The 13754-nt window shown below is 44.8% G+C and overlaps 1 protein-coding gene across 1 annotated transcript; it reads left to right on the top strand.

The window, feature by feature from the left end:
• Positions 1 to 1867: 1867 nt before the first annotated feature.
• On the top strand, positions 1868 to 10534 carry LOC140494387 (zona pellucida sperm-binding protein 4-like). Its single transcript, XM_072593579.1, has 9 exons — positions 1868 to 2153; positions 5984 to 6162; positions 6238 to 6335; positions 6419 to 6552; positions 6647 to 6836; positions 7924 to 8071; positions 8187 to 8259; positions 10183 to 10290; positions 10374 to 10534. Exons 1-9 carry the CDS (start codon positions 1949 to 1951, stop codon positions 10511 to 10513), a joined length of 1275 nt encoding a protein of 424 aa, XP_072449680.1. The 5' UTR covers positions 1868 to 1948; the 3' UTR covers positions 10514 to 10534.
• The last annotated feature ends 3220 nt before the right edge of the window (positions 10535 to 13754 follow it).

The raw sequence follows: 13754 nt of genomic DNA, 5'->3' as shown, positions 1-13754 counted from the left end.
TCAGCAAAATCTTGTAATCAAAGAAGCTGTGCCTAGGTATCCTTATATCTAAGTTGGCACTGTAAGTAGCAACTAATAAACTTTTCACTGCACTCATTCATATATGTGACAATAAAGGCTAATTCTAATTCTAATTGATGACTTGTTGAACATCCATATCTTTGGAAGAATCTTAGAATAAACCCAGGATTGGAATTCAGCCACTGAACACACACACACTATTCTTTCAGAATGTAAACACAGCACTTATTGCACATGTAATGACAGATTTTTACTAAGAAGGACAAAATATATAAACTGGCTTTTGTTGACCAGTTGTAGAAATGTTCTCTTCACTGTTTCATTTCCATGGGTGTGATGTAACAGTTAGACTTTCACAATGACTGTGTTAACAAATGACCCTGTTTATTTAAACACAGAAAGGAATGCTTGCTGCTGTTAATTACATTGGCTGCAGTACACCAAGGCCTGAAAAACATCCACACCTTCCTTTTCATAAAGTACACTGATTATGGAGAGTGAGGGTAAGGCTGTAAGAGTTTTTTATTCTGACCTGGGCCTGCCTATAACAGGTAGGCACTCTGATTAGCAGGATGTAACTCTCATTCCCCTGCAAGGAATATTCACATTGTGTTAAGAATTGAGAGTTGGGTTGAAAAAATCACATCATCAGGTTTGCAAGGGACTAAAGATTGTCAGCAATGCTGATGGGCGGCATGGTGGCACAGTGGTTACCAGTGCTGCCTCACAGCGCCAGAGACCTGGGTTCAATTCCCACTTCAGGCGACTGACTGTGTGGAGTTAGCACATTCTCCCTGTGTCTGCGTGGGTTTCCTCCGGGTGCTCCGGTTTCCTTCCACAGTCCAAAAATGTGCAGGTAGGTGAATTGGCTACCATACCATAGCATAGCTATGCTAAATTGCCCATAGTGTTAGGTGCAGGGTATATGTAGGGGAATGGGTGTGGGTGGGTGCGCTTCGGCGGGTCGGTGTGGACTAGTTGGGCCGAAGGGCCTGTTTCCACGCTGTAAGTAATCTAAAAGTAATCTAATCTAAAGGATAAAATTACAAGGTGATCTTGGTCGATTATGTGATTGGGTACAAACTGGAAAATGTAAGTCATGTAATTTGTACATAAAACAAACAGAACAGGGAATATCCCAAATGGGATAACTAAACATTATGGAATATTTGAAGACACTTGAGTCCTGGCATTTAGATCATTAAAATGTACAGAAAATAATCAAATACTCATCAAATGCATACCTTAAATCTCAAAATGTCGAATACAATGGATAGATGTAATTTTTAAATATATAATTACGCAATGGCTGTGAACAATCTAGCCACCACACCCTTGGAAAGATGTACTGTCCTTGGATGGAGTATGATGCAATTTGTATTGTCGGGTAGGTGCCCATTCCAGATTGTACTTAAAGACCCACAGCACTGCGATTGGCACTTTAATGCCCTGTGAAAGGTCTGACCAAGCCACTCCATGAATAACTGCCTTGCCATCAATGCCCACATCCCATGGAAAAAAACACCAATTTTGCAACTGAGTTTGACAGATGTTCCTAAACTATTTATGGATATATGGAGTGAGGTCACTGATACACCGTGATCTCATTGTTAAAAATCACACAACACCAGGTTACAGTCCAACAGGTTTATGTGGAAGCACATGATCTGAAACGGCAAGTTCAAAGAACAGTGAGGGTTTATCCGAATGAATGAATGAATGAAACACGGAGGAAGGAATTACTTAATAAGCCGCGTGTTCCCAGGCCACTCACAGATTGCAATAACCTGGACAGAATGAATCGATTTATTGGGATGGGGACCCCCCCGTGGGGCAGGGAGCTGCTGCACTGCGATTGGTTTCCTCACCAATTAGCGGCTATAAAGCGGGTTGGTGCTCAGGGGCGGGCACAGATTCAGGCAGCGCGATGGGGCATTGGTTGGTTTGGTGTCTGTACCTTTGGGCCGCTCGGCCCTTCCTGGTCTCTGCTGTGTGTCCTCCGGAGCCGGGCTGGAGGCTGCCGTGTGGCCTGGCCACTATCAACAGCACTGAGTGCATCAAGCAGGGCTGCTGCTTTCAGTCCCCGAGTCTCAGCGGGCAATCCTGTTTCTACAACCTGAGAGACAGCCCAGGTAAGGAGACCAGCCTCCTCCCGGAGAGGAGCCCACCCCGAATGGGGAGGGAAGGGAAGCATGAGGACCACCCCAGGCTGGCACTGAGGAAATAACCCGGGACTTGTTGGTGTTTCCTTGTGCAATGGTGAAGGGCTGTTTGTGGGGAGTCAGTGGGAGGGAGGTAAAGGGACCTGTCCCTGAGGAAATAACCCGGGAACATGACTCTGTCCCTCCCTCGTCGGGTAGGGGATAATCCCGAGTGAAGCGGCTGGTTGGTTTGATGATGGATCATGTTATCCTGGTCTCATTAGATTATTTTAGAAGCAGACTTTTAATAACAATAATCTCTTTGAAAGAGGTTAATTTGTGGTGATACTACAAAAGTTTGTTGTGTTGAGGTGGTTATCACTTGCTGTAACTGCTAAGAGGGTATTTTTGTTCACTGAAGGTAGAAACTCCACATTTGCTGCTGTTGCTTGGAACACTTGTTCTTCCCAAGGAAGAATCTGAAAACCTCCATGTAGAGGCAATGGAGAATGTCAAATAAGATTGTGCTTAGGTAGATAAATGCCAGGGCCTATGTAGCCAGCCTGCCTGCCCACATTGGGGATAAATTGCTGTAAATCAACCTTCAGTGAGCTTGGGTGTCTGAGGGAAGTGCTAGCAGCTATGGGCCAGTTTGTCTAACAGTGGGTGTTTCTATAAACACTTTAAGCAAATCAGATCTTGAACTTCAAGTAGAGACTTGAGTGAATTAAACATTAGTTTTGTGATTGGCAAACTATTAGTCTAAATGTTTTTCTATTAACACATGGTGGGTATTGCCTTTATCTTGTAAGGGGAAAGACTTATGACTGGAGGGGTAATCTCTTTGGGCAGAGTGGTATCTATATGGAATGGACTGCCAGAGAAAGTGAGGCAGGTACAATAGTAACAGTTCATGATAAAACCTTGGAAAGGTACATAAATGGGAAGGGTTTGTGGGGATAATGCCCCAAATCCAGGTTACTGGAACTAGCTGGGTATCATGATCAGCATGGATTCCTTTTGGCTGAAGGGTCGGTTTCCATGCTGAATTATTCTAGCTTGCTAAGAAAGCATAGATAATTATTGCTTGATGAAAGCAAAACTTATGAAATGGGGTTTGAGACTTACAATGGGTTTCATGCTGGAGATATTAACAAGAGGCTATAAATAGGACAGGACTTGTCAAACTGGTATCACATTTTCTAATGTGATATAATGTCTCATTTGTGGAAAAAATGTAACATGGTTACTCTATCACTTAAGATGGAAAAATAAAGCAAAACATCACAAGCCAGAAGTGTTCATCTTCAGCCTTTCTGTGATCTGTCATGTCCCTTTGCCATGCTGCATTTAGATTAGATTCCCTACAGAATGGAAACAGGCCCTTTGGCCCAACCAGCCCACTCTTTTCTGAAGAGCAACCCACCCAGACCTAGTTCACTCTGGCTAACCCATCTAACACTATGGGCAATTTAGCATAGCCAATCCACCCTAACTCTCTCATCTTTGGGCTGTGGGAGGAAACCAGAGCACCTGGAGAAAACCCATGAGATGGGGGAGAATGGGCAAACTCAACACAGTTGCCCAAGGCTGGAATTGAACTTGGGACCCTGGTGCTGTGAGGCACTGCTAACCACTCTGCTGCCCTTGCTGTGACATAAGTCACCATTCTCCCTGGCACTATCACTCAGTGCAGAGGCCACCAGGTACTACACTGACCTGAACCCGCTTCCTGAGTCTGCTTTGGGCCCAGCTTGCTGATGCTGCTGGGTTCACTTGTTGTCACCTTCATGAATCTGCACAGGACATAGACACTGCCAGGAACCCAAATGTTCTCTTTCCACCCCCCCCCCCCCCCCGTCATGACTTAGTCTCTAAATGTGAGGTGTTGTATTTTGAAAGGCAAATCAGGACAGGACTTGGACACTGAATGGAAAGGTTCTTGGCGGGGGGGGGGGGGGGGTGTTGCTGAACAGACCACCTAGTGCAGGTTTATAATTAAAAGTAGTCAGATAGCAAAATGAAGGTGGTGTTTGCTATACTTTCCTTCATTACTCGGAGCATTAAGTACAGGAGTTGGAATGTCATGTTGTAGCTGTACAGGGCATTGGTTAGGCCACTATTGGAATATTGTATCCAATTGTCCCTCTATTGGAAGGGTGTGGTGAATCCTTGAAAGGGTTCAGAAGACTTCAGGCTGTTGCTGGGGTTGGAGGGTTTGAGCTAGAGGTTGAATAGGCTGGGGCTGTTTTCCCTGGAGTCAGGTTGAGGGGTGACCTTATAGGTTTATAACATTAGACAGGTATGGATAGGGTAAACACCAAGGTCTCTTTCTCTGGGGTGGGGGGGGTATCCAGAAGATTTGAGGGGCCTGAGGGTAGCAGGTGGTGTATTGAATGAGCTGCCAGAGGCAGTGGAGGCTAGTGTCTTGCCAACATTTAAAAGGCATCTGGATGGGTATGAATGATGTGGAGGTGCCTGAGTTGGCCAGGCTTGGCCAGCCCAAGATAAAATAACAGTATGTTATCATCCAACAGCTTTAGTTTAAAAACCAGCTTTCAGAGCTCTGCTCCTTTTTCTTCAGGTGTTAGGGAGGAGAATGTATTGGACACTTGCTTGTAACTAAAAGATGAAAGGGTCATACAGTAGATTCAAATTATTGAACAAACCTAGATGTTGGTGGTTTTGATCAGCTTGAGTGGAGATGCAGGTTTTGATTCAAAGAAATTGTGGGATTTATCAGTTACTGTCCCAAGATAACTTGATCTTTTGTCAGCAGAAGACAGACCTCTTCAGTCAGATGTTTAAGGGATGCCTTAGTTAGTTTCCATGACTCCTAACATGAAGTCAGACTGGTTTCACTTCCAAAGTCGGAATTGTATAATGCCATACTAGCAGCTCAGTGGTTAGCACTACCTCAGTACCAGGATCTAGATTCAGTGTCAGCCTTGGGTGACTGGAGTTTACACACTTCCCTCATGTCTGCAGGGCTTGCTCCAGGTGCTCTGCTTTCCTCCCACAGTCAAGGCCTGCAAGTTAGGTGAACTGGACAGGCTAAATTGCCCATATGTTTTGGGATATGTTGGCTAGGTGCATTAGTCAGGGAATATTGAGCAATAGGGTAGTGAAATGGGTTAGTGTGGACTTGTTGGGCCAAATGGCCTGTTCCCACACTGTAGGGGTTATAACTGTCTACAGATTGCTGATCCATTCTATTGTTAAAGAATGGCAAATTGACCCCTAGACTTGTGTAGAAGGACCACATGTAGTGTGACACAAACAAAGATCTTTGAAGCCATGAAGATCATGGGTACTGAACTGTCTCTGCTTGTCAACACTACATTGTGTATCCCTGAAATCACTCATACATTGACCTAAAGATCTGAGGCTGAATGTCCTTCACTGCTGAAGTGTATCCCTCCAGGAGGGATATGGTGCTAAACTAAACTAGTTTGTGGATGGGGTGGACCAAAAGATCTTTCTGCTGTGCGGATAACTAATGTGTGCCTGTCTCAAATTTGAGACAAACTGCAGATGCAAGAACCTAAAACAAACCAGCAGGAGGCTGGAAGAATGTAAGCCAGGCAGCATCAGGAAGAGAAGTGTAACCCTTCAGGACTCTGTCTCAAATTTAGAATCCTGTGACTGTGTAATAGATATGATGTAAGATGTTTTGATTCATGCAAATGTTGGATTACTGTCTTTTTAAATCTCTCCAAAGACTCAAACTTTGGCTTTTTTTGGAGTTTTGAGGCTTCATCCCTCAATGATTGAGGTCACTTCCACAATGGGGAAACTGAACATTCCTATTCTCTCTGCAGTGTGCACAGCAGATGGTCAGTTCATTGTAGCAATCACCAGGAACCTGACCCGCCCTGCCCTCAACCTGTCATCTCTGTACGTGAAAGATGGACATGAAGCTGAGTGCAGGCCTAAGCTCATCACAGCAGAACTTGTAGCCTTCCACTTCCCAATTACCTCTTGTGGCTTGACCCAGCGGGTGAGTATTGGAGGCTCCAGCATTCTGTCCCTCTGAACGGGCCAGCTCCCTATTAAACAGTGTCTTCCCTTGCAGGAGGAGAATGGGAGCTTTGTGTATGAAACGGATGTCTTGGGGAAGAGGATGATTCAGAGGGGGCCACTGGGCTCAATAACCCGGGACAGCACCTTCAGGTGAGAGGGCAGTGGGATTTGTTGGTATGGAGAGGGAAGTGTTACTGACTGAAACTCCTCCACCTATTTCTGTCTCTCGACAGGCTGCACATCCAGTGCAAGTACAAGGGGGAGCATGAAGCAGGGTTACAAATCAATGTCTCGGTTTACACCCTCCCTCCACCACTAGCTGCTTCTGAAGATGGGATCCTGAGGCTGGAGCTGCGAATAGCAACAGGTAGTGCTGCCCTGGTAATAGGTGCACTGGGAATTGTATCCCTTCAGGGGAGTGACTGTGTTTTGGTTTGTTCTCCTTTTATTTTGTCTGTTAGATGGCAGCTACAGCTGGTGGTACAGGGACAGTGACTACCCCATTCAGAGAATCCTTCAGGAGTCGGTGTTTGTTGAGGTTCGTGTGAAGGATCGCACTGACCCAATGATAGTCCTGAGACTGCGGGACTGCTGGGCAACTCCTGTGCCAGCCCCTGACCATGAGGTGCAATGGAGTCTCCTGGTGGATGGGTAAGTAAATGGATAGGCTAATGGCTTTAGTTCATCAGACCATGATGATCAGCTGTTCCTGACAAGGTTAATGGATAAATGTTTCCATGGCCTTGGAGTCCAACAAAATCAAAGCAATTGATCCATCTCTAGGTTCTCAATCTAACCTCATATCAGCCCACCTGAGTGCTGAAATACTGAACTCCATTAACTTCCCACTCTAAATTAGTATAGATGGTGATCTCCCACTGTGTGCAGATGTACACAACTCAACAGCTGTTTTTTCCTGAAATAAGTCCAATACAATCTGTGCTAGAGAAACACCGCATCTGTAACCAGGAATCCTATGTAGTCCTTTTATTAATCCACTTGTTTGTCCATGTTATACCCACTCCTCTGTGAACAGATGCCTCTCTTCAGATCAAGTAGTAACTATATATGCAGCAGCCACAAATGGCCCTAGTTAACATGGCTAAACCTGCACTCTGTAAGGACTAGTTGAAATAATTGATCATTAAGATCCAAATGATCTTTCCAACTGGTGTGCATTAGGGTATGAGTTTGGACCATACCACCATAGGACCGATTCTAACTTGATAGCTTAATTAGAATCAGTTTGTAGTGAGTTTACAATTAGATTAGATGACTTACAGTGTGGAAACAGGCCCTTCGGCCCAACAAGTCCACACCGCCCCGCCGAAGCGCAACCCACCCATACCCCTACATCTACCCCTTCCCTAACACTACGGGCAATTTTAGCATGGCCAATTCACCTGACCTGCACATCTTTGGACTGTGGGAGGAAACCGGAGCACCCGGAGGAAACCCACGCAGACACGGGGAGAACGTGCAAACTCCACACAGTTAGTCGCCTGAGGCGGGAATTGAACCCGGGTCTCTGGCGCTGTGAGGCAGCAGTGCTAACCACTGTGCCACTGTGCTGCCCGGTGTTCTTTTCTTTTCTTTAACCTGGAAGAACCAACTGGGTTGGAACAAGGGAAAAATCTCCAACTTTCACTCTAGCTTTGATTACTGCTGCCATAAATGGCCAAGGTATTATTGCAGTGGATCCCTCACTCCTGTCAGTGACTAAACCTTCCTGTTTCAGGTGTCCCTATGAAGGTGATGACTATCTGACCCTCCTACACCCAGTAGGTCTCTCTTCTGGCCTGCAGTTCCCAACCCATCACAAGCGGTTTGAAGTGAAGACGTTTGTTTTCTTGGATGGAGTGTCTGAGCAGCCCCTCTCTGGACAGGTAACCAAATGGAAGGAATGAGGCCAAGCTCATGAAATCCTCTTGCTGTCTCTGTACTACAACCTGGGCTATTGGTCTCTGGGAAGCTCCCATAACATCTCTCCTTCCTTTCTAGGTTTACTTGCACTGCAGTGCTGAGGTTTGCGCTCCCTCTGCTCTGGATGACTGCACAACCAGATGTGGTCCAAGTGAGTTCCCCTTTTGTGGGAGGCAAAGGGTATTTCAGTCTCGAGAATGTAATGAGCCATATGAATAAAGGAGAATTGGCAGATGTCATGTTTACTGAACATTTAAAGTTTGCAAAACAACTTCCCAGTGCAGGAGTATAACATGAACTAAGGGAGTTAGCTCTCCTCTGAAGGCATGAATTGGTCATCTAAGCTAGCACTAAGTGACTGTTGGGATTCAGTTCACTAAATCCCTTTTGGATCCTCCATTTCATGTGAATGTGCAATAGCTAAATTTGATTGCAGAGATGGGTAAAGGTTTGAAAAGAGAAATAGATGCTAATGTCACTGACCTAGCAATACACTACTCCAGGGTAAATATTCTGAGGATCTGGGTCAAATTTCCCCCCTTTCTTCCCCCACCCCCATAGGTAACTTGAATTCCAGAAGTCTCTAGATTAAAGCTAGTTAATGGTGACCATATAACTGTCAGCCTCTTCAAAAACTTCCTTCCAGGAAGTCTTCTGTCCTTGCTGGGTCTGACCTTCATTTGACTACTCCAGAGCCACTGCAAAGTGGCTGAATTTTGCCTTCCAGATGGGTCAGAACTTTGGCTGGACCAGTTGAAGGCACATAACACCAAGTGGGCAAGTGTTCTTGTAGCTCAAACAATGAGCTTTTCCACTTTAGCAGGAAGACAAGAACAGCAATAAAAGACTCTCCATATATGGATCATAGTTTGTTCCCAAGTGACTGCTGCACCTTGAAGGCTTCCCAACAGTTCCTTCACTCACCAGTGAGATGCCATTCTAAACTGTACAGTCTGGGTCACTGCCTTTCTAAACACTCTCATACAAACCCATTCAGAAGGTTCGTATGGACTGCTAGAATGATGGATGATCATAGTGGTGCTGAGGGGGAGGGGTCAGATAAGGTGACTGCTGTAGGATGACCTCTGGTTAGAGCTAGGCTCACTCTATCAAATGAGTGATCCACTGGAGATTTAGGCCCCCTTAAACTGTTGCAATTCAATAGCAGGCCCACTAAGGCAGACTTTAGGCATGATTGATAGATTGAGGGGTAGACAATGGTTGCTCGCCACCTTTGGGCAACTTCAGGATTGGCCATAAATGAGCACAAATGGCTGGGCCATGTCCCACATGTGAATGAAGGAGTCAAGAACACAATCTGATCTACTACCAAATGGTAGAATAGGTTGAGGGGCTGAATGTCCTCCTGGTCACTGACTTGGGAAGCCATCTGCTTCAGATTTGGAGTAACTGGCTTGAAGGAATTTCTGCTCTCCTGTCTGAGGCTTGATCCCTCTTGTCCAGACAAAGGGGTTTTTATTTCAATAGGAACTGAAATCCATGTCTGAAGCATTGGCTTGTCCCCTTCAATGTCAATAAGAAAACAGGCCTGGATTTAATGGCCACAGAATCATGGCCCTTCTCTGAAGGACCAGAGATATAACAATCCACAGCAAGAACTTGCTCAACTGTATGTGAGGGAATAGTTGTTTTGAACAAGCATTGTGAATGCTTGCTTTGCTTGTCACAAACCTCCAGGTGAGACCAACAGCAATATTGAGCTTCCTTCCTGGCACTTCCCATTCCCAAATAAACCACTGAACAATAGTTAAATATATTTCTTTTTCGCTGACCAGTGAAATACAGTTGCATAAAAGGGGTTCTTTCCAACTTCAATGGTTTGAATTAATGGCCAGTGCAGCCTGAGTGAAAGCAGTGACTTCCAAGTATGAAGGCTTCAGTTTTCACTAAAACATCAGATTGGGGGGGGGGTGGGGGTAGGTAAACACTTGCTACCTGTTCCAGAACTGGATGAAGTACAGATGGTTCTTCACATAGTAACATTTCTGATCTTTGAGCAAGCTCTCAACTCCCCTAGCTTGGGTCAGAACAGTCTAATCTTTGTCTCCAACAGGGCAGCGCAGGAGTACCCATGACCATGAGGGGACAGTAGTGAGTGCACCTGGCCCGATCCTCCTGGGAGGGAGCAGTTATATTGCAAAGAAACAACTTGAAGCAAATGGTGAGTGAAGCCTCTGCAATAGGTCACCTGTGACCTCTAGCAAAAGAAACCATCCTCTGATCTCTCCTTTTCTCACTCCATAGATGTTGCTGGGACCCCTTGGGTTCTTCATGGAGCAGCTATTGGCCTCCTGATGGTGTCTCTATCCCTGCTCGTAGTGATGGTTGCAATGTACATGAAGAGACCAAGAGCTACTGCTGTTTCTCCATGTGGTGAATTGTAAGCCCTGAACAGAAATAAATCAGATGAGGAAATGTTATGAGTCCTTGAACTGTCAGAGCAAACATCAGCAAATTCTGTTGCTTGTGAGGGATTGGGAACTGAAGCTATGCTGTTGGAGCTAATCCAGAATCCACCAAACATCATACCACTTCAGTCAGCTTGGTTCAGTTACTTGAACTGATTTGTGGAATCTTCCAAAGCAAACTGAACCAATCCAATAGTTTGGCCTCCATTGGAACAATAGTGTTTGGAGCTGCTTAGCCACTGAATACAGGTTAATAACACTCCCCTTGAATATCATTCCTATTTACCCTGAAATGTTTTCACCCACTACTTACTTGGATTACTCTAATATTAAAGGCAGGTGTGGATAGATTCTGACTAACTCATCAAGGAATGTTCCAGAGATCCTAAAATAGGGAGGGGAAATTTAGGTTTAAATGGCAAACCCCAATTTGAAATCTCCACCCAAGAGGGAACATCTCCATCAACTGGACAATACTCACCCAACTTCATTGAGATGCATGTCCAGCCTTTCCTCATTCATAACACTCCATATCAGTTTTTGATCTTAAACCTCTAGCTGCCCTCATTATTCTTCACAGGATAATACCTAGATGTGTCTTATCAGTCTTCCAGCCTGTTTTTGCTTCCTTCCAGATTAATTCCTTCTGAATTAGTTGTATATATTAAACTCAAATGAAGAATATTTTGGAAATTAAAACCAATGCCTCTTCTAGAAGGTGAAGGCTCTCAGGACCTGGACGCTTCCCAGCCTGTAGCTCTAACTGTTTGCTCATCTTTGAATTTTTCTCCTTGCTACCATTTCCTAGCTTAAATCTGGGATGTCTCACTGTATCCTGAGATCTACAAAAGACTCATCATCCAGTCTCAGGATCATTCCTGATGAGGTATGAGACAAAGGAAACTTGTTGCTATTTTATGTTTGGTACCCTCTAATCTCCACTCAGTCCAAACCTGATTGCTATGTACCTTTGCACACTATTTTTAGATTAGTGTGGAAACAGGTCCTTTGGCCCAACAAGTCCACACCGACCTGCTGAAGCACAACCCACCCATACCCCTACATCTACCCCTTACCTACACTACAGGCAATTTAGGATGGACAATTCACCTGACTCACGTCTTTGGACTGTGGGAGGAAACCCACGCAGACATGGGGAGAACGTGCAGACTCCACAGTCAGTCGCCTGATGTGGGAATTGAACCCAGGTCTCCGGTGCTGTGAGGCAGCAGTGCTAACCACTTTTTTTTTCTCATTTGTGCCCATTTTTCTCCTTGTGCATCTTTCCCTTCAAAGTGTGGATCCAGCATTTGGAAACTTGTCATCCCAGGATGGCTTACATTGAACACTTTAGACATCTGCCACAGCATTCTATTGATCTGTCCTGAATTTATCAACCCAGCTTCTATACAGTAATGGCCCTCTAGCTTGAGGCTACTCGTGCTAATGCGTAATTCCATGACCACAAGGAGCCGCAGGAATGGTCTTTCCCCATGGCTCCATGCCCAGTCTAGTATACAGCCTGCTCACTAGTTTTCAATGCATCCTGTTTTAATATGAAGTTAGTTCAGTTATGCTGAGGCCTCCCAATTTGGGTGCCCATTACTCTTTCTACTTTCCAGGCTTGGTGTGAAATCACCCCAGTCGTCCTTGTGCCTCAAGTAATTATTCCTTTATGCTCCACCTTGCCACAAGGTCTACTAGAGGGGCACTGTACACTACTCCCATATGTAACTTGTTTTTATTACGTAATTATCCCCATCCTGGTTTGTAGCTATTTACTACTGCCAAATCAACTAATTCCAACTTCTACCTTTTTTAGCTTTGCCCTTATGTTTGGGATCTGAGTCCTAATCAACAAAATGTAGTTACCATTTACTATTTTGTGGACTTCACATCATGGACTTCAGTCAAGTGTTTGACAAGGTTCCTCATGCTTGATTGGTTAGATTCCCTGGAATACAGAGCAAACTAGCCAATTGGATAAAACTCTAAGACACTGATACAGTAGAGGGTTACTCCAGACTGGAGACCTGTGACCAGTGGTGTGCCATGAGGATCTTTGCTGGGTCCACTGACTTTGTATTTAAATGATTTGGATGTGAACATAAGTTTGCACATGCCCTCTCAATTGGAGGTGTGGACAGTGTAGGTTACCTCAGAACAAGATCTTGATCAGATGAGTCTAGGAATGACATGGAGTTTTAAATGAGGTGCTACAACTTTATTCTTGGAAAGGCAAATCCATGTAAGACTTGTATACCTTTAATGGTAAGGTCTTCAGCAGTGTTGTTGAACAAAGGGACCTCTATCCCAGGTAGATAGGATAGTGAAGGTGTTTGGTATGCTTTACTTAATGGTCAGAGCATTGAGTTGGGAAGTCCTGTCTGTACAGGTCACTTCTGGAATATTGGTGCATTTTGGTCTCATTACAAAACTTGAAATGGTTCAGAAGATTAACAAGATGTTGCCAGGGTTGGAGGATTTCTATAAAGAGAAGCTAAATAGGCTGGGGCTGTTTTTTCCCTGGAGTCAGTCTGAGGGGTGACTTCATAGAGGCTTAGAATTGAGGGGCATGGATAGGATATAGTCTTTTCCCTGGAGTGGGGAGTCAGGAGGGCATAGGATTAAAAGGCACCTAAATCTTACCCTAATGAGCAACATCATGCTGAGGGTGTGTATGGCAAAGTGCCAGAGGATATGGGAGAGACTGGTATAATTGCAGTCTTGAGCCATCTTGGATGGGTACATGAATAGGAAGGTTTAAAGGATATGGGTTAAGATTATTTTAGGATATCTGGCTGGCGTGGAGTTGGACCAAAGGTCTGTTTGTGCTGTACATCTGACTCTGACCTTCAATCACCAGTTTCCATGCAGAAGATAGCTACTCCATTGCAGCCATGTCTTAGTGATATGCAGGGTTTCAGAGCTGGGTCACCTTTCCACCAAATATCCTGAATCTGTAGATGTCCTAGTTTTGGATCTAGAGCATTAAGTTGGCTGTCCTCATTTGATTTACTGTCTGGTTATACTAGCACATTAAGTGCCATGGCAGGATTGCTCTGAATTCCCATCTAGCATTGGGAATGCCATTGTTGGATGGAAAACAGTCGAATCAGGACTCAATGACTGGTATTTCCTTGTGCAATAAACTGAGCTCTGGGGAGACATGTGGTTAGCTGCAAGTCTTCTGTCAACCCAGAGTACATGTCAAACT

This window comes from Chiloscyllium punctatum, chromosome 24, assembly GCF_047496795.1.
Source record: "Chiloscyllium punctatum isolate Juve2018m chromosome 24, sChiPun1.3, whole genome shotgun sequence".
NCBI classification, from domain to species: domain Eukaryota; kingdom Metazoa; phylum Chordata; class Chondrichthyes; order Orectolobiformes; family Hemiscylliidae; genus Chiloscyllium; species Chiloscyllium punctatum.
This window is presented reverse-complemented; position numbering and strand designations above follow the sequence as displayed.